The 25866-nt window shown below is 46.9% G+C and overlaps 1 protein-coding gene across 1 annotated transcript in view; it reads left to right on the top strand.

The window, feature by feature from the left end:
- The window catches only part of LOC129699130 (5'-AMP-activated protein kinase subunit gamma-1-like), a 46884-nt gene extending 26932 nt beyond the window's left edge, over positions 1-19952 (top strand). Inside the window, exons 8-13 of the mRNA XM_055638801.1 lie at positions 2335-2461; positions 4988-5153; positions 8688-8725; positions 10553-10699; positions 12781-12874; positions 19647-19952. Of these exons, the coding sequence (XP_055494776.1) occupies positions 2335-2461; positions 4988-5153; positions 8688-8725; positions 10553-10699; positions 12781-12874; positions 19647-19717 (643 nt within the window). The 3' untranslated portion in view covers positions 19718-19952. The remainder of the gene's footprint in view (positions 1-2334; positions 2462-4987; positions 5154-8687; positions 8726-10552; positions 10700-12780; positions 12875-19646) is intronic.
- The last annotated feature ends 5914 nt before the right edge of the window (positions 19953-25866 follow it).

Here is a 25866-nt window from a genome sequence, read left to right as displayed (position 1 = left end):
ACATAACAATACAAAGCCTCGCACTGTACCTTGTCAGAATAAAGTAAACTAGCTCATGAGCACACCATTCACTTGTCCGATAAACGGCGTGAATGGTTTAGTTTAGTTTATTGACACGTGTACCGAGGTACAGTGAAAAGCTTTTTGTTGTGTGCTATCCATTCAGCGGAAAGACAACACACGATCACAATCGAGCCGTCCGCAGTGTACAGATACATGATAATGGAATAACGTTTTGTGCAAGGTAAAGCCAGCAAAGTCCCATCAAAGATAGACCGAGGTAGACAAAAAATGCTGGAAAAACTCTGCGGGTGAGGCAGCATCTATGGAGCACGAGGCAGCATCTATTCCTTCGCTCCATAGATGCTGCCTCACCCGCTGAGTTTCTCCAGCATTTTTTGTCTACCTTCGATTTTGCCAGCATCTGCAGTTCTTTCTTAAAGAAAGCCCGAGGGTCACCAAACAGGTAGATAGTACTGTGTTCAAGAAGGAACTGCAGATGCTGGAAGATCGAAGGTACACAAAATTGCTGGAGAAACTCAGCGGGTGCAGCAGCATCTATGGAGCGAAGGTCTGAAGAAGGGTTTCGGCCCGAAACGTCGCCTATTTCCTTCGCTCCATAGATGCTGCTGCACCCGCTGAGTTTCTCCAGCAATTTTGTGTACCTTCAGGTAGATAGTACTGTAGCTCAGAACCGTTCTGTATTTGTTGGTCGGGTGTTGCTATATTTAAGAGGGAGTTAGATGTGGCCCTTGTGGCTAAAGGGATCAGGGGGTATGGAGAGAAGGCAGGTACGGGATATTGAGTTGGATGATCAGCCATGATCATATTGAATGGCGGTGCAGGCTCGAAGGGCCAAATGGCCTACTCCTGCACCTATTGTCTATGTTTTCTATGTTTCTATGCCTGATAACAGCTGGGAAGAAACTGTCCCTGAATCTGGAGTTGTGCGTGCGTTTTCACACTTCTGTACCTTTTGCCCGATGGGAGAGGGGAGAAGAGGGAGTGGCTGGGGGTGAGACTGGTCCTTGATTACGCTGCTGGCCTTGCCCGAGGTGTAGATGGAGTCGATGGGAGGGAGGGGGGGAGGGGGGGGTCGGTTTGCGTGATGCGTCCACATTTTGTTGCAATTTCCTACGGGTGTTGGATGGAGCTTCTCGATGCTGGGCTGGGCGGGTTGAAAGGCCTAGTTTCCCCGCTGTATCAATTAGGGGCCTGTCCCGCTTACGGGACTTCCTTTCGCCGACTTGCCGGCACCCGTCACAGTCGCGGGAGGGTTGCCGAAATTTTTCAGCATGTTGAAAATCCAGCGGCGTCCAGAACAAGGCGCGACGACTCTTTGGGCGACTATATGCAGTATAATGTGGATAAATGTGAGGTTATCCATTTTGGTGGCAAAAACGGGAAAGCAGACTATTATCTAAATGGTGGCCGATTGGGAAAGGGGGAGATGCAGCGAGACCTGCGTGTCATGGTACACCAGTCATTGAAGGTAGGCATGCAGGTGCAGCAGGCAGTATAGAAAGCAAATGGTATGTCAGCTTTCATAGCAAGAGGATTTGAGTATAGGAGCAGGGAGGTTCTACTGCAGTTGTACAGGGTCTTGGTGAGACCACACCTGGAGTATTGCGTGCAGTTTTGGTCTCCAAATCTGAGGAAGGACATTATTGCCATAGAGGGAGTGCAGAGAAGGTTCACCAGACTGATTCCTGGGATGTCAGGACTGTCTTATGAAGAAAGACTGGATAGACTTGGTTTATACTCTCTAGAATTTAGGAGATTGAGAGGGGATCTTATAGAAACTTACAAAATTCTTAAGGGGTTGGACAGGCTAGATGCAGGAAGATTGCTCCCGATGTTGGGGAAGTCCAAGACAAGGGGTCACAGCTTAAGGATAAGGGGGAAATCCTTTAAAACCTAGATGAGGAGAACTTTTTTCACACAGAGAGTGGTGAATCTCTGGAACTCTCTGCCACAGAGGGTAGTCGAGGCCACAGTTCATTGGCTATATTTAAGAGGGAGTTAGATGTGGCCCTTGTGGCCAAGGGGATCAGAGGGTATGGAGAGAAGGCAGGTACGGGATGCTGAGTTGGATGATCAGCCATGATCATATTGAATGGCGGTGCAGGCTCGAAGGGCCGAATGGCCTACTCCTGCACCTAATTTCTATGTTTCTACACGCCACCATATGGGCATCACCCCCCCCCCCCCCCGATGATTTTCGGCAAGTCGTGCAAAAAACATCGCGTAAGTGGTACAGGCCCCTTTAGTCAATCTACTAAGTACCTGCTGTTGGTTGCTCTCTGATTTATTTTTCTACTTTCCCACCAACAGCCTGTTCGATGCAGTTTACTCTCTGATCAAGAACAAAATTCACCGGCTGCCAGTGATTGATCCAGTGTCTGGGAACGTGCTCTATATCCTGACTCACAAACGCATCCTAAAGTACCTGCACCTCTTTGTGAGTCTCTCTCGTCCTTCAAAGCAAGCGCGGGCAGTTTAGTTCGGTTTAGTTTCGAGACACTGCGCGGCAACTGGCCCTTCGGCCCGCCTAGTCCGTGCCGACCAGCCCTCTGTTCAACACCGCCATTTGATGGAGAACGTCTTAATCCTATACGCAATTCATAGCAAAAGGATTTGAGTATAGGAGCAGGGAGGTTCTACTGCAGTTGTACAGGGTCTGGGTGAGGCCACACCTGGAGTATTGCGTACAGTTTTGGTCTCCAAATCTGAGGAAGGACATTATTGCCATAGAGGGAGTGCAGAGAAGGTTCACCAGACTGATTCCTGGGATGTCAGGACAAGGGGAAAGACTGGATAGACTTGGTTTATATGAAGAAAGACTGGATAGACTTGGTTTATACTCTCTAGAATTTAGGAGATTGAGAGGGGATCTTATAGAAACTTACAAAATTCTTAAGACATTCTTGCCATAGAGGGAGTACAGAGAAGGTTCACCAGACTGATTCCTGGGATGGCAGGACTTTCATATGAAGAAAGACTGGATAGACTCGGTTTGTACTCGCTAGAATTTAGAAGATTGAGGGGGGATCTTATAGAAACTTACAAAATTCTTAAGAGGTTGGACAGGCTAGATGCAGGAAGATTGTTCCCGATGTTGGGAAAGTCCAGGACAAGGGGTCACAGTTTAAGGATAAAGGGGAAATCTTTTAGGACCGAGATGAGAAAAACATTTTTCACACAGAGAGTGGTGAATCTGTAGAATTCTCTGCCACAGAAGGTAGTTGAGGCCAGTTCATTGGCTATATTTAAGAGTGAGTTAGATGTGGCCCTTGTGGCAAAAGAGATCAGGGGGTATGGAGAGAAGGCAGGTACGGGATACTGAGTTGGATGATCAGCCATGATCATATTGAATGGCGGTGCAGGCTCGAAGGGCCGAATGGCCTACTCCTGCACCTAATTTCTATGTTTCTAAAGGGAGGCTACAGATTTTTGGCTGTTGAGTAGAGCAACTACTCGTGGATAAAAACTGTTTTTATGTCTGGCTGTGGCAGCTTTGACAGTCCGGAGTCGCCTTCCAGAGGGAAGTGATTCAAAGAGTTTGTGGCCAGGGTGAGAGGGGTCAGAGATGATCTTGCCCGCTCGTTTCCTGGCCCTTGCAGTGTACAGTTCATCAATGGAGGGAAGGTCGCAGCCAATAACCTTCTCTGCTGATCGGACGATTCGCTGCAGCCTCCGGATGTCGTGCTTGGTGGCTGAGCCAAACCAGACCAGACATGCATTTCGTTGTCTCTGTACTGTACACTGACAATGACAATTAAAATTGAATCTGAATCTGACATAGAAACATAGAAACTAGGTGCAGGAGGAGGCCATTTGGCCCTGCGAGCCAGCATCGCCATTCATTTCGATCATGGCTGATCGTCCCCTATCAATAACCCGTACCTGCCTTCTCCCCATATCCCTTGACTCCACTAGCCCCTAGAGTTCTATCTAACTCTCATTTTAATCCATCCAGTGACTTGGCCCCCACTGCCCTCTGTGGCAGGGAATTCCATAAATTCACAACTCTCTGGGTGAAAACGTTTTTTTCTCACCTCAGTCTTAAATGACCTCCCCTTTATTCTAAGACTGTGTGGCCCCTGGTTCTGGACTCGCCCAACATTGGGAACATTTTTCTTGCATCTAGCTTGTCCAGTCCTTTTATCATTTTATATGTTTCTATAAGATTTTTCCCCTCATCCTTCTAAACTCCAGTAAATACAAGTCTAGTCTTTTCAATCTTTCCTCATGTGACAGTCCCGCCATCCCAGGGATCAATCTCGTGAACCTACATAGAAACATAGAAATTAGGTGCAGGAGTAGGCCATTCGGCCCTTCGAGCCTGCACCGCCATTCAATATGATCATGGCTGATCATCCAACTCAGTATCCCGTACCTGCCTTCTCTCCATACCCTCTGATCCCCTTAGCCACAAGGGCCACATCTAACTCCCTCTTAAATATAGCCAATGAACTGGCCTCGACTACCCTCTGTGGCAGAGAGTTCCAGAGATTCACTACTCTCTGTGTGAAAAAAGTTCTTCTCATCTCAGTTTTAAAGGATTTCCCCCTTATCCTTAAACTGTGACCCCTTGTCCTGGACTTCCCCAACATCGGGAACAATCTTCCTGCATCTAGCCTGTCCAACCCCTTAAGAATTTTGTAAGTTTCTATAAGATCCCCTCTCAATGTCCTAAATTCTAGAGAGTATAAACCAAGTCTATCCAGTCTTTCTTCATAAGACAGTCCTGACATCCCAGGAATCAGTCTGGTGAACCTTCTCTGCACTCCCTCTATGGCAATAATGTCATAGATTTCCCCCTTGTCCTTAAGCTGTGACCCCTTGTCCTGGACTTCCCCAACGCTGCACTGCCTCAATCACAAGGACGTCCATCCTCAAATTAGGAGACCAAAACTGTACGCAATACTCCAGATGTGGTCAGACCTTTGATCTGACCTCTCTCCCTGTTTCTGATTATCTCCAGGCCTCCAAGCTGCCCAAGCCGGCCTTCATGAAGAAGACACTCGGAGAGCTGAGGATCGGGACCTACAGGCAGGTGGCCTTGGTGGAGGAGACCTCTACCGTGTTCCAAGCTCTCACCATCTTCGTGTCACGGAGAGTGTCCGCACTACCCGTCGTTAACAACCTGGGTGAGTGAGAGAAAACGCACACCTCCAGATTAGGGTCATAGAGTGATAGAGCATGGAAACAGGCCCTTCGACCCCAACTTGACAATAGACAATAGGTGCAGGAGTAGGCCATTCGGCCCTTCGAGCAAGCACCGCCATTCAATGTGATCATGGATGATCATCACCAATCAGTACCTGCCTTCTCCCCATATCCCTTGACTCCGCTATCTTTAAGAGCCCTATCTAGCTCTCTCTTGAAAGCACCCAGAGTAGCAATGTTACCAAATTTTGAGATTTTAAAAATCAAGTCTGCAATTTATCCCATCAGATAAAGCATAACAATAAGTTTAATTTGACACCAAATTCACTTTCATATCTCAAATATTAAAACAGTTATGGCCATTTTCATACTCGGAAATTAGCATCTTGTTCCCTATTGATTTTCAATGGACATTACAAAAAAGCTGTGATCTTGGATAGTCAAAAGCCCATTTCTTAAGGAAAGATTAACATTTTTAAATAGCCTAAGTGTCCAAAGATTATTCACAAATAATTCACAATATAACATGATTTTTATATCTAATTTACATTAATTTATAGGCCAAATGGAAGGAATTTAGTGTTCAATTGCTGTAAATAAATGCCCATTTAAATCGGCTTTCTAGTGGGTTCCTGTGGAACGCGCTGGTTTAGAACGTTGACATCGCGCTGGAATAGTGCCCTCAAATGCCCAGAAAAATACTGCGGGATATAAAAAGCCCAAAATGAACTACTCGCTATAGATAACTTTATATACAGGGTTATATATATGCCCCATTTAATGTAAAAATAAGGTACATACCTTTAATTGTTTGCTTTATAAAACCCTGGGGCTGCGAGAGGTTACGGAATGAGAGAGTAATTTTAAAACTATTATAACTATATTATCGAGGCCTATAAAACTAATAATACCTTTTGCGACCGGGTCTTGCAGCGATTTTTCGTTAATGATTTACTAGGCTGAACATCTGCGATTAGAACAGCCTAGTAAAAATCGCGTTTTAAACCCGCCCCCTCCAAACAGCGCCATAATCGCGGACATGGCCGAGGGCAGATTCCCAATGACGATTCAGGTAGGTTTTGTAACATACCTACCCAGAGAACCGCCCTCCACCGCCATCAGAGAATTCCACAGGTTCACAACTCTCTGGGTGAAAATGTTTCACACCGGCCAACAGGTCCCACCTGCCCGACGATTGGCCCATATCCCTCCAAACCTGTCCTATTCATGTACCTGCCTAACTTGTTCCTTAAACGTTGGGATAGTCCCAGCCTCAACTACCTCCTCTGGCAACCATCAGCATATCAGGCAACATAGAAACATAGAAAATAGGTGCAGGAGGAGGCCATTCGGCCCTTCGAGCCTGCACCGCCATTCAATATGATCATGGCTGATCATCCAACTCAGTATCCCATCCCTGCCTTCTCTCTATATCCCCTGATCCCTTTAGCCACAAGGCCCACATCTAACTCCCTCTTAAATATAGCCAATGAACTGGCCTCAACTACTTTCTGTGGCAGAGAATTCCACAGATTCACCACTCTCTGTGTGAAGAATGTTTTTCTCATCTCGGCCCTTATCTGTGACCCCTTGTTCTGGACTTACCCTGTCATCGGGAACAATCTTCCTGCATCTAGCCTGTCCAACCCCTTAAGAATTTTGTAAGTTCCTATAAGATCCCCCCTCAATCTTCTAAATTCTAGCGAGTACAAGCCGAGTCTATCCAGTCTTTCTTCATATGAAAGCCCTGCCATCCCAGGAATCAGTCTGGTGAATCTTCTCTGTACTCCCTCTATGGCAAGAATGTCTTTCCTCAGATTTGGAGACTAAAACTGTACGCAATACTCCAGGTGTGGTCTCACCAAGACCCTGTACAACTGCAGTAGAACCTCCCTGCTCCTATACTTATTGTCTAGTTCATCATCACATATGCAGTACATCACACGTTCAGTCGACTGCAGCTACTGCTAGACAGCAGGCGAGTTCTTACACTATAGATCGTTAGGTGGAAATATAATAACTGATTGTGGACTTTGGAAGGAGTAGGAGGGGGACCCACAGCCCCGTTTATATCAACGGGTCGATGGTTGAAAGGGTCAAGAGCTTCAAATTCCTGGGCGTGCACATCTCTGAAGATCTTTCCTGGTCCGAGAACACTAACGCAATTATCAAGAAAGCTCATCAGCGCCTCTACTTCCTGAGAAGATTACAGAGAGTCGGTTTGTCAAGGAGGACTCTCTCTAACTTCTACAGGTGCACAGTAGAGAGCATGCTGACCGGTTGCATCGTGGCTTAGTTCGGCAACTTGAGCGCCCTGGAGAGGAAAAGACTACAAAAAGTAGTAAACACTGCCCAGTCCATCATCGGCTCTGACCTCCCTTCCATCGAGGGGATTTATCGCAGTCGCTGCCTCAAAAAGGCTGGCAGCATCATCAAGGACCCACACCATCCTGGCCACACACTCATCTCCCCGCTACCTTCAGGTAGAAGGTACAGGAGCCTGAAGACTGCAACGTCCAGGTTCAGGAATAGCTACTTCCCCACAGCCATCAGGCTATTAAACCTGGCTCGGACAAAACTCTGAACATTAATAGCCCATTATCTGTTATTTGCACTTGATCAGTTTATTTATTCATGTGTGTATATATATTTATATTATGGTATATGGACACACTGATCTGTTCTGTAGTCAATGCCAATGCCTAAAGGTGTAATGAAGGACATTATTGCCATAGAGGGAGTGCAGAGAATGTTCACCAGACTGATTCCTGGGATGTCAGGACTGTCTTATGAAGAAAGACTGGATAGACTTGGTTTATACTCTCTAGAATTTAGGAGATTGAGAGGGGATCTTATAGAAACTTACAAAATTCTTAAGGGGTTGGACAGGCTAGATGCAGGAAGATTGTTCCCGATGTTGGGGAAGTCCAGGACAAGGGGTCACAGCTTAAGGATAAGGGGGAAATCCTTTAAAACCGAGATGAGGAGAACTTTTTTTCACACAGAGAGTGGTGAATCTCTGGAACTCTCTGCCACAGAGGGTAGTTGAGGCCAGTTCATTGGCTATATTTAAGAGGGAGTTAGATGTGGCCCTTGTGGCCAAGGGGATCAGAGGGTATGGAGAGAAGGCAGGTACGGGATACTGAGTTGGATGATCAGCCATGATCATATTAAATGTCGGTGCAGGCTCGAAGGGCCGAATGGCCTACTCCTGCACCTAATTTCTATGTTTCTATGTTTCTATGTTTCTACTGTGTTCTGTGTGCTGAAGCAAAGCAAGAATTTCATTGCCCTATACAGGGACACATGACAATAAACTCTCTTGAACTTGAACTTGAACACTTGAACTAAGCATTAGCCAATCTACAAAAGTGTCTTGATAAATGAGATTAATATTGATGGGTACTATTTAGGGTCAGCATGGAGCAAGTGGGCCGAAGGGCCTGTTTCTCCGGTGTATGGCTCTAAGACAAGAAGAGCAAACACATATTTATTTACCTTTTCTTTCAACGCAGGTAAAGTGGTGAATCTTTACTCGAGGTTCGACGCTATAGTAAGTACAGTAGTTTGCAGCTACGCAGAGTTTGGTGGGGGTAGTACGGTGTAAAGAGATAGCACTGGTTCGATGGGCTGAATGGCCTTATCTTGCACCCGTAACAATTCCATTCATCCTGGAGTGGTCCAGGAATAGCATGTTAACCGAGTGTCCACAAGAACCGAACAAAGAGAATTAAACGTTTGGAGTTGTGGTCACTCAGGTGTATCGAGTTACAGTGGGATTGAAGGTAGGCATGCAGGTGCAGCAGGCAGTAAAGAAAGCGAATGGTATGTTAGCTTTCATTGCAAAAGGATTTGAGTATAGGAGCAGGGAGGTTCTACTGCAGTTGTACAGGGTCTTGGTGAGACCACACCTGGAGTATTGCGTACAGTTTTGGTCTCCAAATCTGAGGAAGGACATTATTGCCATAGAGGGAGTGCAGAGACGGTTCACCAGACTGATTCCTGGGATGTCAGGACTGTCTTATGAAGAAAGACTGGATAGACTTGGTTTATACTCCCTAGAATTTAGAAGATTGAGAGGGGATCTTATAGAAACTTACAAAATTCTTAAGGGGTTGGACAGGCTAGATGCAGGAAGATTGTTCCCTTTGTTGGGGAAGTCCAGGACAAGGGGTCACAGCTTAAGGATAAGGGGGAAATCCTTTAAAACCGAGATGAGAAGAACTTTTTTCACACAGAGAGTGGTGAATCTCTGGAACTCTCTGCCACAGAGGGTAGTTGAGGCCACAGTTCATTGGCTATATTTAAGAGGGAGTTAGATGTGGCCCTTGTGGCTAAGGGGATCAGGGGGTATGGAGAGAAGGCAGGTACGGGATACTGAGTTGGATGATCAGCCATGATCATATTGAATGGCGGTGCAGGCTCGAAGGGCCGAATGGCCTACTCCTACACCTAATTTCTATGTTTCTATGTTTACAGTGAAAAGCTTTGTGTCAGAAACAGAGAAAATAGGTGCAGGATTAGCCATTCGAGCCAGCACCGCCATTCAATATGATCATGGCTCATCATCCAAAATCAGTACCCCGTTCCTGCTTTCTCCCCATATCCCTTGATCCCCAAGGTTTCCGTGCTGTTCCCGGAGGTTTTTTGTCAGTCTCCCTCCCTCCTTCCACTACCTGCAACCTCCGGCAACCGCACGGAAACCTTGGGTGGGGCGCAAAGTCTCCAGAGGTTTCCGTTCAGGTTTCCTAAGTGGGACACACAGAGAGTGGTGAATTTTTTCACACAGAGAGTGGTGAATCTCTCGAACTCTCTGCCACAGAGGGTAGTTGAGGCCACAGTTCATTGGCTATATTTAAGAGGGAGTTAGATGTGGCCCTTGTGGCTAAAGGGATCAGGGGGTATGGAGAGAAGGCAGGTACAGGATACTGAGTTGGATGATCAGCCATGATCATATTGAATGGCGGTGCAGGCTCGAAGGGCCGAATGGCCTACTCCTGCACCTATTGTCTATGTTTTCTATGTTTTTTTTTTTTTTTTTTTTTTTTTTTTATTTTTATTAGAAGTACGGTAAATTACAATACTACACAACACATATATCTTAATACATTTTTTGTACCGCTTCATTTTTTTTTGAGCTTTAAGAAAAAGATAGAAGTAAAGAAAGTAAAGAAAGTGCGCGAGAGTCGTGAAGTGCAAGAGTGTTGGGAAAAGAAAGCCCCTTAGAAAAGAAGATAGAGAAGGAAGTAAAGTGAGAAAGTAGACCCTAGAAAAGAAAGAAAAAGAAAATAGGAACAATCGCTCTATTATACCATTAAACTCCGCAGAAAGGGGATGTTTCTATGTTTCTGAACTAATGAAGGGTGTTTCCTTTCTGCAGAACCTTGCTGCTCAGAAGGCTTACAACAATCTGGATGTGAGTGTGAAGGAGGTGTTGGAGCAGAGGTGGCATTGCTTTGAGAATGTTCTCAAGTGCTACGCCCACGAGACCCTGGACGTCATCATTGACCGTCTCGTTGAACATGAGGTTTGGCCCCAGCAGTGATACAGTGATACAGAAACAGGCCCTTCGGCCCAACTTGCCCACACCGGCCCACATGTCCCAGCTACACTAGCCCACCTTTTGGCCCATATCCCTCCAAACCTGTCCTGTCCATGTACCTGTCTAACTGTTTCTTAAACGTTGGGTTAGTCCCTGCCTCAACTACCTCCTCTGACAGCTTGTTCCATGCGCCCACCACCCCCCTTGTGTGCAAATGTTACCCCTCAGATTCCGATTAAATCTATTCTACTTCACTTTAAGACGATAGTTAGGTCAGGACTGCTCTCTAGTTGTTGGTGGGATGGTTAGCAGTTGGGAGGGAACTGTCCCTGAATGTGGAGGTGTGCGTTTTCACACTTCTGTACCTTTTGTCAGATGGGATGATAGAAAATAGGTGCAGGAGGAGGCCATTCGGCCCTTCGAGTCAGCACCGCCATTCATTGTGATCATGGCTGATCGTCCCCAATCAATAACCCGTGCCTGCCTTCTCCCCTTATCCCTTGACACCACTAGCCCCTAGAGCTCTATCTAACTTTCTCTTAAATCCATCCAGTGACTTGGCCTCCACTGCCCTCTGTGGCAGGGAATTCCACAAATTCACAACTCTCTGGGTGAAAAAGTTTTTTCTCACCTCAGTCTTAAATGGCCTCCCCTTTATTCTAAGACTGTGGCCCCTGGTTCTGGACTGGCCCAACATTGGGAACATTTTTCCTGCATCTAGCTTGTCCAGTCCTTTTATAATTCTATATGTTTCTATAAGATCATCCCCTCATCCTTCTAAACTCTGGTGAATAGAAGCCTAGTCTTTTCAATCTTTCCTCATACGCAGGAAGATTGTTCCCGATGTTGGGGAAGTCCAGAACAAGGGGTCACAGTTTAAGGATAAAGGGGAAATCTTTTAGGACTGAGATGAGAAAAAAAAATTTTACACAGAGAGTGGTGAATCTGTGGAATTCTCTGCCACAGAAGGTAGTTGAGGCCACAGTTCATTGGCTATATTTAAGAAGGATTTAGAGGTGGCCCTTGTGGCTAAAGGGATCAGGGGGTATGGAGAGAAGGCAGGTACGGGATACTGAGTTGGATGATCATCCATGATCATATTGAATGGCGGTGCAGGCTCGAAGGGCCGAATGGCCTACTCCTGCACCTATTTTCTATGTCTATGTTTCTAGTCTTTTCAATCATTCCTCATATGACAGTCCCGCCATCCCAGGGATCAATGTTGTGAACCTGCGCTGCACTGCCTCAATCACAAGGATGTCCTTCCTCAAATTAAGAGACCAAAACTGTACGCAATACTCCAGACGTGGTCTCACCAGAGCCCTATACAACTCCCTAGTCAATAGAAACATAGAAACATAGAAATTAGGTGCAGGAGTAGGCCATTCGGCCCTTCGAGCCTGCACCGCCATTCAATATGATCATGGCTGATCATCCAACTCAGTATCCCGTACCTGCCTTCTCTCCATACCCCCTGATCCCCTTAGCCACAAGGGCCACATCTAACTCCCTCTTAAATATAGCCAATGAACTAGCCTCAACTACCCTCTGTGGCAGAGAATTCCAGAGATTCACCACTCTCTGTGTGAAAAAAATTCTTCTCATCTCGGTTTTAAAGGATTTCCCCTTTATCCTTAAGCTGTGACCCCTTGTTCTGGACATCCCTAACATCGGGAACAATCTTCCTGCATCTAGCCTGTCCAACCCCTTAAGAATTTTGTAAGTTTCTATAAGATCCCCTCTCAATCTTCTAAATTCTAGAGAGTATAAACCAAGTCTATCCAGTCTTTCTTCATAAGACAGTCCTGACATCCCAGGAATCAGTCTGGTATCCCAGGAATCAAGAAGAGGAAGGTTTTTTCTCACCTCAGTCTTAAATGGCCTCCCCTCTATTCTAAGACTATGGGGCCCCTGGTTCTGGACTCGCCCAACATTGGGAACATTTTCCCTGCATCTAGCTTGTCCAGTCCTTTTATATTGCGCGATGGCCTGGCCTGGCGTCCGCAAGTCTTGGCCATTCCTCACGGTCCTCTTCCCAACTCACCCTCTTTGTGTCTCTTCCCCAGGTCCATCGCCTGGTGTTGGTGGATGAGGAGGACGTGGTCCAAGGGATTGTCTCGCTGTCCGACATGCTCCAAGCGCTCGTCCTCTCTCCGGCAGGTATAAACGCTCTTTACTCCTGAGCACTCGGGGACCTCCTCTCTACCATACTGTCCCTGACGTGACCAGGTAGGTACCGTAGCAAGCTAGGCGGACTTGACCTGGACTGCATCGGAGTGGCTGGGTTGGAGTCAAGGCTGATACACATCAACAGGCCCAACATAGAATGTAGTCCGTATCCACTCTCGCCCTCCAGGAACTCACCAGCAATGAGTGGGTTAACCTACGATGAGCATCTGTCGGTACTGGGCCTGGGTTTAGAAGGACGAGGGGGGAAGCCCCCATTGCAATTTACGGAATAGTGAAAGGCTTTGGACCGAGATGTGAAAAACATTTTTCAAAATTCTTAAGGGGTTGGACAGGCTAGATGCAGGAAGATTGTTCCTGATGTTGGGGAAGTCCAGAACAAGGGGTCACACACAGTTTAAGGATAAAGGGGGAAATCCTTTAGGACCCAGATGAGGAAAACATTTTTCACACACAGAGAGTGGTGAATCTGTGGAATTCTCTGCCACAGAAGGTAGTTGAGACCACAGTCCATTGGCTATATTTAAGAGGGAGTTAGATGTGGCCCTTGTGGCTAAAGGGATCAGGGGGTATGGAGAGAAGGCAGGTACGGGATACTGATTGGGGATGATCAGCCATGATCATATTGAATGGCGGTGCAGGCTCGAAGGGCCGAATGGCCTACTCCTGCAGCTATTTCTATGTTTCTATGGATGCAGTGGATGTGGAGAGGATGTTTCCACTAGTGGGAGAGTCTAGGAAACAGAGGTCTCAGCCTTGGAATTAATGGACGTTCCTTTAGGAAGGAGACGGGGAGGGGGAGTTTTTTTAGTCAGAAGGTGGTGAATGCGTGGAATTCTTTGCCACGGACACCTGTGGAGGCCAAGTCGACGGATATTTTTTAAGGCAGAGATGGATAGATTCTTGATGGATTCTAGTGCGGGTGTCAGGGGTTATGGGGAGAAGGCAGGAGAATGGGAGGAAGACAAAAGTGCCGGAGAAACTCAGCGGGTGCAGCGGCATCTATGGAGCGAAGGAAACAGGCGACGTTTCGGGCCGAAACCCTTCTTCGGAGAATGGGGTGAGGAGGGAGAGAAAGATCCAGTCAGGTCAAAGTCAACTTCATTTGTCTACATACACATGCAAGATGCACAGTGGCAATGTCTACGGGATTGTACAAAACAACAGAACACATACAGAACCAGTGTTTACATTTAATAACAGGAGACGCAGCAGTATTTACGCCCTGGTGAGATCAGAGTTTACAGCCCTGACGGCCTGTGGGAAGAAATTCCCGTCTCGTCCTCTCTGTTTACACAGCGTGACATCGGAGGCGCTTGCCTGACCGCTGCAGCTGGAACGGTCCGTTGCTGGTGCGGTCGGGGCGAGGTCTTTCACGATCGTGCTGGCCGTGATTGAATGACGGTGTAGACTATTTGGGCCGAATGGCCTATTTCTGCTCCTGTCACTTCTGGTCGAATGACCCGACGACCCTCGCTGCTGCCCGAAGGATGCACGCACGCGCGCGCACACACGTGCTTATTCTTCTTCTTGTTTCCCGTGGCGTGCACAGCCTAAAGTTGTCGGACATCTTGTTCTATCTGATCTTCCGTCTGCGCACGTCGAGTCGATTGCATTAGTCGAAACAGGGCGGACCACGTGAAGGTTACAATCTTCCCACCCCCACACACGTTGGGATTCGCACTACATTTTATTTTTGACCTGATTAACTGGCGCGTGGAGTACGAGATTGCTTTGTGGCGTTTGCACGTTGCACGTTATTAACCCAACGCATCTCGGCGTGAAACCCCTCCCTCCGTGCTGGCTGTGGTGCGGAGATTTTGTTTGGCTGGAAGGTGGTCCCGACAGGATCGGACAGCACAGAAACAGGCCCTTCGGCCCACCGAGTCCGTGTCGAACATTCTCCCCACATTCTCCCCAAGTTCCAATCAACACTCATTGATTCGAGCGAGCGGGCAAGATCATCTCTAACCCCCTCACACAACCTGGCCACAAACTCTTTGAATCACTTCCCTCTGGAAGGCAACTCCGGACTGTCAAAGCTGCCACAGCCAGACATAAAAACGATTTTGTTCCACATGTAGTAGCTCTACTCAATAACCAAATGTCTGAAGGTACACAAGAATGTTGGAGAAACTCAGCGGGTGAGGCAGCATCTACGGAGCGAAGGAAATAGGCGACGTTTTGGGCCGAAAGTAAATTTCTCCTCCCCTTCTCAGCTCTCCCTCAATCCACTGGCTCCTCTTCTGCCCCCCCACCCACCCTCACATCAGTCTGAGGAAGGGTTTCGACCCGAAACGTTGCCTATTTCCTTCGCTCCATAGATGCTGTCTCACCCGCTGAGTTTCTCCAACATTTTTGTCTACCTTCGATTTTCCAGCATCTGCAGTTCCTTCATAAACCAAAAGTCTGTAGCCTCCTTTTGCTCTGAAATTTTGTTTCATTCACATGCTCCCAATGTTGGGCGAGTCCAGAACCAGGGGCCACACAGTCTTAGAATAAAGGGGAGGCCATTTAAGGCTGAGGTGAGAATAAACTTTTTCACCCAGAGAGTTGTGAATTTGTGGAATTCCCTGCCACAGAGGGCAGTGGAGGCCAAGTCACTGGATGGATTTAAGAGAGAGTTAGATAGAGCTCTAGGGGCTGGTGGAGTCAAGGGATATGGGGAGAAGGCAGGCACGGGTTATTGATAGGGGACGATCAGCCATGATCACAATGAATGTGATCGAAGGGCCGAATGGCCTACTCCTGCACCTATTGCCTATTGTCTATAATCAAGAATCTATCTATCTCTGCCTTAAAAATATCTACTGACTTGGCCTCCACAGCCGTCTGTGGCAATGAATTCCACAGATTCACCACCCTCTGACTAAAGAAATTCCTCCTCATCTCCATTGTAAAGATACATCCTTTAAACAGGGTTAATAGACTGTTGTAGATCACAGAAACAGGCGCTTCGGCCCAACTTGTCCATGCCACCCAAAATGCCCCATCGAAGCTAGACCCATTTACCCGCGTTTGTTCCATATCCCACTCAAACTGGCCTAACAATGGAATAACATCATTCACTCATTATAGGAGAAGAATTAGGCCATTCGGCCCATCGAGTCTACTCTGCTATTCAATCGTGGCTGATCTCTGCCTCCCACCTTCTGTGGAATTCTCTGCCACAGAAGGTAGTTGAGGCCACAGTTCATTGGCTATATATAAGAGGGAGTTAGATGTGGCCCTTGTGGCTAAAGGGATTAGGGGGTATGGAGAGAAGGCAGGTACGGGATACTGAGTTGGATGATCAGCCATGATCATATTGAATGTCCGGTGCAAGCTCGGTGGGTGTATGGAACGAGCTGCCGGAGGAGGTAGTTGAGGGTGGGACTATCGCAACGTTTAAGTAACATTTGGACAGGTATATGGATAGGACGGGTTTAGAGAGATATGGGTCAAAGACAGGCAGGTGAATGGCGGTGCAGGCTCGAAGGGCCGAATGGCCTACTCCTGCACCTATTTTCTATGTTTCTATGTTTCTAATCCTATTTTCCTGCCCTCTCCCCATAACCCATGACACCCGTTCTAATCAACAAGTTGTCTCATCTCTGCCTTAAAAATATCCACTGACTTGGCCTCCACAGCCCTCTGTGGCAATGAGTTCCAAAGATTAACTACTAAAGAACTCTGACTGGAAGAAGTTCCTCCTCACCTCCGTTGTAAAAGAGCGCCCTTTAATTCTGAGGCTCTCACCTCTGGTCCCCAGACGCTCCCACCATCCTCTCCACATTAAGCTTGTTGTCGGCCTCCCTTGGGCTTTACCCTGCATGGAGCTGTCTAGAACGAGAGACTCTAGCTGCGGGCATGTTCCATCGCCTTGCTTCCACTGACGCATGGTCCTAGATATTGTATAGACTTTCTTCATGGCTTGGCATGAAGTGGATGCACTGACTTGCCCACACTGATGTATCCGGTGGATAATGGACACTAAAACGGGGCCAAGACTCGAGACCGTGAGATAAAGGGCAGGGCCTTCTTAACAGCATTATAAGCCCCTGGGCAAAACAGCGCACTGGGGCCCCTACACTTCCAGTTCTTTTATGCCGAATCAAATATGCCATCATCTCTTATAGAAACTTACAAAATTCTTAAGGGGTTGGACAGGCTAGATGCAGGAAGATTGTTCCCGATGTTGGGGAAGTCCAGGACAAGGGGTCACAGCTTAAGGATAAGGGGGAAACCGAGATGAGGAGAACATTTTTCACACAGAGAGTGGTGAATCTCTGGAGATCTCTGCCACAGAGGGTAGTTGAGGCCAGTTCATTGGCTATGTTTAAGAGGGAGTTAGATGTGGCCCTTGTGGCCAAGGGGATCAGAGGGTATGGAGAGAAGGCAGGTACGGGATACTGAGTTGGATGATCAGCCATGATCATATTGAATGGCGGTGCAGGCTCGAAGGGCCGAATGGCCTACTCCTGCACCTAATTTCTATGTTTCTATGTTTCTATCATGCACTTGCGATGGGCTTCAGCACCTAAGCTGGAGTATGGTGTACAATTCTGGTCGCCAAATTATAGGAAAGATGTCAACAAAATAGAGAGAATACAGAGGAGATTTACTAGAATGTTGCCTGGGTTTCTGCACCTAAGTTACAGAGAAAGATAGGTCTTTATTCTTTGGAGCGCAGAAGGTTAAGGGGGGACTTGATAGAGGTCTTTAAAATGATGAGAGGGATAGACAGAATTGACGTGGATAAGCTTTTCCCATTCAGAGTAGGGTAGATTCAAACAAGAGGACATGATTTGAGAATTAAGGGACAAAAGTTTAGGGGCAACATGAGGGGGAACTTCTTTACTCAGAGAGTGGTGGCTGTGTGTGGAATGAGCTTCCAGTGGAAGTGGTGGAGGCAGGTTCGATTTTATCATTTAAAAATAAATTGGATAGGTATATGGACGGGAAAGGAATGGAGGGTTATGGTCTGAGTGCAGGTAGATGGGACTAGGTGAGAGTAAGTGTTCGGCACGGACTAGAAGGGCCGAGATGGCCTGTTTCCGTGCTGTAATTGTTATATGGGTATATGTTCTTCTCTGTTTTCATGTTGTACAATAATATTCTACAGTGTGCAGTTTCGGTCCCCTAATTTGAGGAAGGACATTCTTGCTATTGAGGGAGTGCAGCGTAGGTTTACAAGCTTAATTCACGGGATGTCGGGACTGTCATATGCTGAGAGAATGGAGTGGCTGGGCTTGTATACTTGTGTTTAGAAGGATGAGAGAGGACCTCATTGAAACATGTAAGATTGTTAAGGGTTTGGACACGCTAGAGGCAGGAAACGTGTTCCCGATGTTGGGGGGAGTCCAGAACCAGGGGCCACACAGTTTAAGAATAAGGAGTAAGCCATTTAGAACGGAGACATGGAAACACTTTTTCTCACAGAGAGTGGTGAGTCTGTGGAATTCTCTGCCTCAGAGGGCGGTGGAGGTCGGTTCTCTGGATGCTTTCAAGAGAGAGCTAGATAGGGCTCTTAAAAATAGCGGAGTCAGGGGATATAACCATATAACCATATAACAATTACAGCACGGAAACAGGCCATCTCGACCCTTCTAGTCCGTGCCGAACACATAATCTCCCCTAGTCCCATATACCTGCGCTCAGACCATAACCCTCCATTCCCTTCCCATCCATACAACTATCCATGGGGATATGGGGAGAAGGCAGGAACGGGGTACTGATTGGGGATGATCAGCCATGATCACATTGAATGGCGGTGCTGGCTCGATGGGCCGAATGGCCTAGTCCTGCACCTATTGTCTATTGTGTAATGCATCGATGAGCATGGGGCCCCGTGCAACTGCCCAGCCCGCCCATGCGTTAAGACGACCCTGGTACAGGGAGAGGTTGAGTAGGGTCGGGCTCCATTCAGTTAAGTCGAGTTTAGTTTAGGGATACAGAATGGACCTCCTGCCCACCAAGCCCGTGCCGACCAGCGATCCCCACATATTAACACTATCCGACACACACTAGGGACGATTTTTACATTTTTACACCAAGCCAATTTACCGTTCAAACCCGCATGTCTTTTGAGTGTGGGAGGAAACTGAAGATCTCGAAGGAAACGCACGGTGTCACGGGGAGAACGTGCAAACTCCGCACGGACAGCGCTCGTAGTAGGGAACGAACCTGGATATCTGGCGCTCCAAGCACTGTAGACAATAGACAATAGGTGCAGGAGGAGGCCATTTGGCCCTTCGAGCCAGCACCGCCATTCAATGTGATCATGGCTGATCATCACCATATCCTGCCTTCTCCCCATATCCCGCTATCTTTAAGAGCCCTATCTAGCTCTCTCTTGAAAGTATCCAGAGAACCGGCCTCCACACCTACTCCTGCACCTATTTTCTGTGTTTCTAGTGAGACAACGATGGTGGTGGGAGGTATCTTAGAAACATACTCTCCACGTCCACTGCATCCATAGAAACATAGAAATAGTTGCAGGAGTAGGCCATTCGGCCCTTCGAGCCTGCACCGCCATTCAATGTGATCACGGCTGATCATCCAACTCAGTATCCTGTACCTGCCTTCTCTCCTTACCCCCTGATCCCTTTAGCCACAAGGGCCACATCTAACTCCCTCTTAAATATAGCCAATGAACTGTGGCCTCGACTACCTTCAGGGGCTTTGCTCAAACTGTCCCGATGACTGATCCAATGCGGAGAACTCAACTCCATCTTGCGTTTCTCTTTCCCGTTTATTCCCCCAGGCCTCAATGAACTGTCACCACTCCACCACACCGGAGCTCCCGCGCAGGTTACGGGGACGGGCGGCCCGTGAGCTTGCGGGCCGCGCATCGCAGAGTGAACATCTCCTCGCAGGACGAGCTCGCGGCCGAAGGTCAGCGATTCCCGGGATTTCCACGGGAGAAGATTCCGTGCGTGGACAGCCTCGGATTGAACGTGTGGGACGGAACTGCAGATGCTGGTTTAAACCGAACCCAGGCAAAAAACGCTGGAGTAACTCGGCGGGACAGACAGCATCTCTGGAGAGAAGGAATGGGCGACGTTTCGATAGACACTAGGAGTGGGAGTAGGCCATTCGCCATTCAATGTGATCATGGCTGATCATCCCCAATCAGTACCCCGTTCCTGCCTTCTCCCCATATCCCCTGACTCCGCTATCTGTAAGAGCCCTATCTAGCTCTCTCTTGAAAGTATCCAGAGAACTGGCCTCCACCGCCCTCTGAGGCAGAGAATTCCACAGACTCACCACTCTCTGTGTGAAAAAAAAGCGTTTCCTCATCTCCGTATACCCCTTATTCTTAAACTGTGGTCCCTGGTTCTGGACTCCCCCAACATCGGGAACATGTTTCCTGCCTCTAGCGTGTCCAAACCCTTAATAATCTTATATGTTTCAATAAGAATCCCTCTCATCCTTCTAAACTCCAGAGTGTACAAGCCCAGCCACTCCATTCTCTCAGCATATGACAGTCCCGCCATCCCGGGAATCAACCTTGTGAACCTACGCTGCACTCCCTCAATAGCAAGAATGTCCTTCCTCAAATTAGGGGACCAAAACTGCACACAATACTCCAGGTGTGGTCTCACTAGGGCCCTGTACAACTGCAGAAGGACCTCTCTGCTCCTATACTCAACTCCTCTTGTTATGAAGGCCAACATGCCATTCGCTTACTTCACTGCCTGCTGTACCTGCATGCTTTTCTTTCGGTTCGGGAAGGGTCTGAAGAAGGGTCTCGACCCGAAACGTCACCCATTCCTTCTCTCCAGAGATGCTGCCTGACCCGCTGAGTTACTCCAGCATTTTGATTCTGTCTTAGATTGAATGCACTGTTTTAAGCTTGCTGCCTAAAGCTTACGTTCCTGTTTCAGCCCCTTCACCGCTATCTTTTTGTTGACGATCTGTAGAACGCAACAGAAAAAGGGAATTGAGTGGCCCGGTGGCGCTGCGGTAGAATTACTGCCTTACAGCGCCAGAGACCCGGGTTCGATCCCGACTACGGGTGCTGTCTGTACGGAGTTCAGTACCTTCTCATAACAAGAGGGTTTCAGTATAGGTTCTTCTGCAGTTGTACAGGGCAAAACATATTTTCTATGTTCTATGTCATGTCGTGCAACTGGGACTCTTTAGTGGACCGCAGGCTTTCGATCCAGAGGTGAGGGGTTCAAGTTGAGAGGGAGGAGAATGTAGTTCAGTTCAGTATAGAGGCGCAACAGGGGAAAACAGGCCCTTCGGCCCATTGAGTCCGTGCCAACCAGCCACCCCCGCGTGTTAATACTATGCTGCATTGGGGACAATCTGTACATTCTAACCAAAAATATTAGGCTAGAAAACCTTTGGAGTGCGGGAGGAAACCGAAGTTCTCGGAGAAAACCCATGCGCAGGTCACGGGGTGAACGTGCAAACTCCACACAGACAGCACCCTTAGCCGGGATCGAACCCGGGTCTCCGTCGATGCAAGGCAGCAACTCTACCACTGCGCCACCGTGCTGCCCGGTGCTGTAGGGGAAAGAACAGTGAATAACTAGTGAATAGGGATGTAGATTGTGCTAATATATACAATAGGTGCAGGAGTAGGCCATTCGGCCCTTCGAGCCTGCACCGCCATTCACTGTGATCATGGCTGATGATCCACAATCAGTGCCTGCCCTCTCCATATAGACATAGAAACATAGACAATAGGTGCAGGAGTAGGCCATTCGGCCCTTCGAGCCAGCACCGCCATTCAATATGATCATGGCTGATCATCCAACTCAGTATCCTGTACCTGCCTTCTCTCCATACTCCCTGATCCCTTTAGCCACAAGGGCCACATCTAACTCCCTCTTATATATAGCCAATGAACTGTGGCCTCAACTACCTTCTGTGGCAGAGAATTCCACAGATTCACCACTCTCTGTGTGAAAAATGTTTTTCTCATCTCGGTCCTAAAAGACTTCCCCCTTATCCTTAAACTGTGTGACCCCTTTGTCCTGGACTTCCCCAACATCGGGAACAATCTTCCTGCATCTAGCCTGTCCAACCCCTTAAGAATTTTGTAAGTTTCTATAAGATCCCCCCTCAATCTTCCAAATTCTAGCGTGTACAAGCCAAGTCTATCCAGTCTTTCTTCATTTGAAAGCCTTCTGAAAGTCTTCTAAATCTAAATTTAGAGAATCTAAATTCTCAATCTTCTAAATCTACTATTCTAAAGTACAAAAATTCTAAATCTAAACTTATAGCCCTCGACTCCACTAGCCCCTAGAGCTCTATCTAACTCTCTCTTAAATCCATCCAGTGACTTGGCCTCCACTGCCCTCTGTGGCAGGGAATTCCACAAATTCACAACTCTCTGGGTGAAACGTTTTTTTCTCATCTCAGTTTTAAATGGCCTCCCCGTTATTCTAAGACTGTGTGGCCCCTGGTTCTGGACTCGCCCAACATTGGGAACATTTTTCCAGCATCTAGCTTGTCCAGTCCTTTTATAATTTTATATGTTTCTATAAGATCCCCTCCCCTCATCCTTCTAAACTCCAGTAAATCCGGTGACAGGGAACTGCAGACAAAGTCCAATAGTGGAAACATGGGCACTGAGCACACCCAGCAGTTTCATTGATGCAGTTATAACCTGCACACATTGTAATGGAACATTGGATCTACTGTCAACTCGGTTAGACTTGTGGATAATCATTTTACTCTGAAATGTAGATCTTAATTGTTACCCAATTAAGTATTTCTGTAACTTCCAGTTTGCTATCAACACCTATTTTACTGTTTATCAGGGATCTGTCTAATCTTGTTCAAGAAGAAACTGCAGATGCTGGAAGATCGAAGGTACACAAAATTCAGCAGCAAAGCTCCCACCCTCCCATCCGCCCACCCTCAGGCTCCTCCTCCTCCCTTTTTCCTTCCTTCTCCCTCCCCCCCACACCATCAGTCTGACGAAGGGTTTCGGCCCGAAACATCGCCTATTTCATTCGCTCCATAGATGCTGCTGCACCCGCTGAGTTTCTCCAGCAATTTTGTGTATCTGCCTAATCTTGTCACCTTTAGAGAGGGAGGGAGAGAGAAAAAGAAAGAGAAAGAGATAGAAAGAGAGAGAGAGAGAGAGAGAGAGAGAGAGAGAGAGAGAGAGAGAGAGAGAGAGAGAGAGAGAGAGAGAGAGAGAGAGAGAGAGAGAGAGAGAGAGAAAAAGAGAGAGAGAGAGAAAGAGAAGAGAGAAAAAGAGAAAGAGAGAGAAAGAGAGAGAGAGAGAGAGAGAGAGAGAGAGAGAAAGAAAGAGAAAGGAGAGGAGAGAGAGAGAGAGAGAGAGAGAGAGAAAGAGAGAGAGAAAGAGAGAAAGAGAGAGAGAGAGAGAGAGAGAGAGAGAGAGAGAGAGAGAAAAAAAATCACAAAGACACACAATTGAAACAGTTCAAGATTCAAGTGAGTTTATTGTCATGTGTCCCTGTATAGGACAATGAAATTCTTGCTTTGCTTCAGCACAACAGAACATAGTAGGCATTGACTACAGAACAGATCAGTGTGTCCATATACCATGATATAAATATATACACACATGAATAAATAACTGATCAAGTGCAAATAACAGATAATGGGTTATTAATGTTCAGAGTTTTGTCCGAGCCAGGTTTAATAGCCTGATGGCTGTGGGGAAGTAGCTATTCCTGAACCTGGTCGTTGCAGTCTTCAGGCTCCTGTACCTTCTACCTGAAGGTAGTGGGGAGATGAGTGTGTGGCCAGGATGGTGTGGGTCCTTGATGATGTTGCCAGCCTTTTTGAGGCAGCGACTGCGATAGATCCCCTCGATGGAAGGGAGGTCAGAGCCGATGATGGACTGGGCAGTGTTTACTACTTTTTGTAGTCTTTTCCTCTCCTGGGCACTCAAGTTGCCGAACCAAGCCACGATGCAACCGGTCAGCATGCTCTCTACTGTGCACCTGTAGAAGTTAGAGAGAGTCCTCCTTGACAAACCGACTCTCCGTAATCTTCTCTGGAAGTAGAGGCGCTGATGAGCTTTCTTGATAATTGCGTTAGTGTTCTCGAACCAGGAAAGATCTTCAGAGATGTGCACGCCCAGGAATTTGAAGCTCTTGACCCTTTCAACCATCGACTCGTTGATATAAACGGGGCTGTGGGTCCCCCTCCTACTCCTTCCAAAGTCCACAATCAGTTCCTTGGTTTTGCTGGTGTTGAGGGCCAGGTTATTGCGCTGGCACCATATGGACAGTTGCTCGATCTCCCTTCTATACTCTGACTCATCCCCATCAGTGATACGTCCCACAACAGTAGTGTCGTCAGCGAACTTGATGATGGAGTTCGCACTGTGACCGGTTACGCAGTCATGAGTATAGAGTAAGTACAGCAGGGGCTGAGCGCGCAGCCTTGAGGTGCTCCCGTGCTGATTGTTATCGAGGCTGATGCATTTCCCCCAATACGAACAGACTGTGGTCTGTGGATGAGGGAGTCGAGGATCCAATTGCAGAGGGATGCACAGAGACCCAGATCTACGAGCTTGGTAAGCAGCTTGGAGTAGCAATGTTACAACATTTTTAGATTTAAAAAATCAAGTCTGTAATTTACCCCATCAGATAAAGCATAAAAAGAAGTTTAATTTGACACCTAATTCACTTTCATATCTCAAGTATTTAAACAGTTATGGCCATTTTCATACTCGGAAATTAGCATCTTGTTCCCTATTGATTTTCTATGGACATAACAAAAAAGCTGTGATCGTGGACAGTCAAAAGCCCATAACCTTCTTAAAAATTAAGAGAACTGAATGAAATTTTCAGTTATCATAGATTGAACCATTCTGAAACAAATATAAAATAATCTAACTTGGATGACCTGAAATTAAAGCATATAATTAGTTAGTTACCCAATTGTAGCTAATTTCAAACTTCAATTACTAGATCTAAACATCTATCCATTTCTTAATAAATGATTAACGTTTTTAAATAGCCCAAGTGTCCAAATAATATTCATAAATAATTCACGATAAAACATGATTTTAAAATCTCATTTACATTCATTTATAGGCCAAATGGAAGGAATTTAGTGTTCAATTGCTGTAAATTAGTCAATTTAAATCAGCTTTCTAGTGGGTTCCTGTGAACGCGCTGGTTTAGAACGTTCACATTGCAGTGGATTTGTGCCCTCAAATGCCCAGAAAAATACTGCGGGATATAAAGAGCCCAAAATGAACTATTCGCTATAGAAAACTTTATATACAGGGTTCTTAAGAAGCCCCTTTTAATGTAAAAATAAGGTACATACCTTTAATTGTTTGCTTTATAAAACCCTGGGGCTACGAGAGGTCGCGGGTTTAGAGAGTGATTTTTAAACTACTGTAACTATTATACAAGGCCGTAAAAACTAATAATACCTTTTGCGACGGGGTCTTTCAGCGATTTTCCGTTAATGATTTACTAGGCTGAACATTTTCGATTGCAACAGCCTAGTAAAAATCGCGTTTTAAACCCGCCCCCTCTAAACAGCGCCAAAATCGCGCACACGGGCTGGGGCAGATTCCCAACGACGATTCAGGTAGGTTTTGCAACATACCTACTTGGAGGGGATGATTGTGTTAAATGCCGAGCTGTAAACAGGCCATTCGGCCCACCTATTCCACACCGACCAGCGATCACCCCGTACATTAACACTATTTTACACACACTAGGGACAATTTACGATTATATCGAAGCCAATTAATCTACAAACCTGCACGTCTTTGGAGAGTAGGAGGAAACCGAGAGCACCCGGAGCACTTCTGTTCCCGATGGGAGAGTGGAGAGGAGGGAGTGACCGGGGGGTGAGACTGGTCCTTTATGATGCTGCTGGCCTTGCCGAGGCAGCGTGATGTGTAGATGGAGTCGATGAAAGGGTCTGTGTGATGGTCTAGGCTGCGTCCCGTTCAATTCAATTCAATTCAATTCAACTTTAATGTCATCGCACAAATACAAGTACGAGTACAACGAAATGCAGTT

Source organism: Leucoraja erinacea, chromosome 7 (genome assembly GCF_028641065.1).
Source record: "Leucoraja erinacea ecotype New England chromosome 7, Leri_hhj_1, whole genome shotgun sequence".
Lineage (NCBI taxonomy): Eukaryota > Metazoa > Chordata > Chondrichthyes > Rajiformes > Rajidae > Leucoraja > Leucoraja erinaceus.
This window is presented reverse-complemented; position numbering and strand designations above follow the sequence as displayed.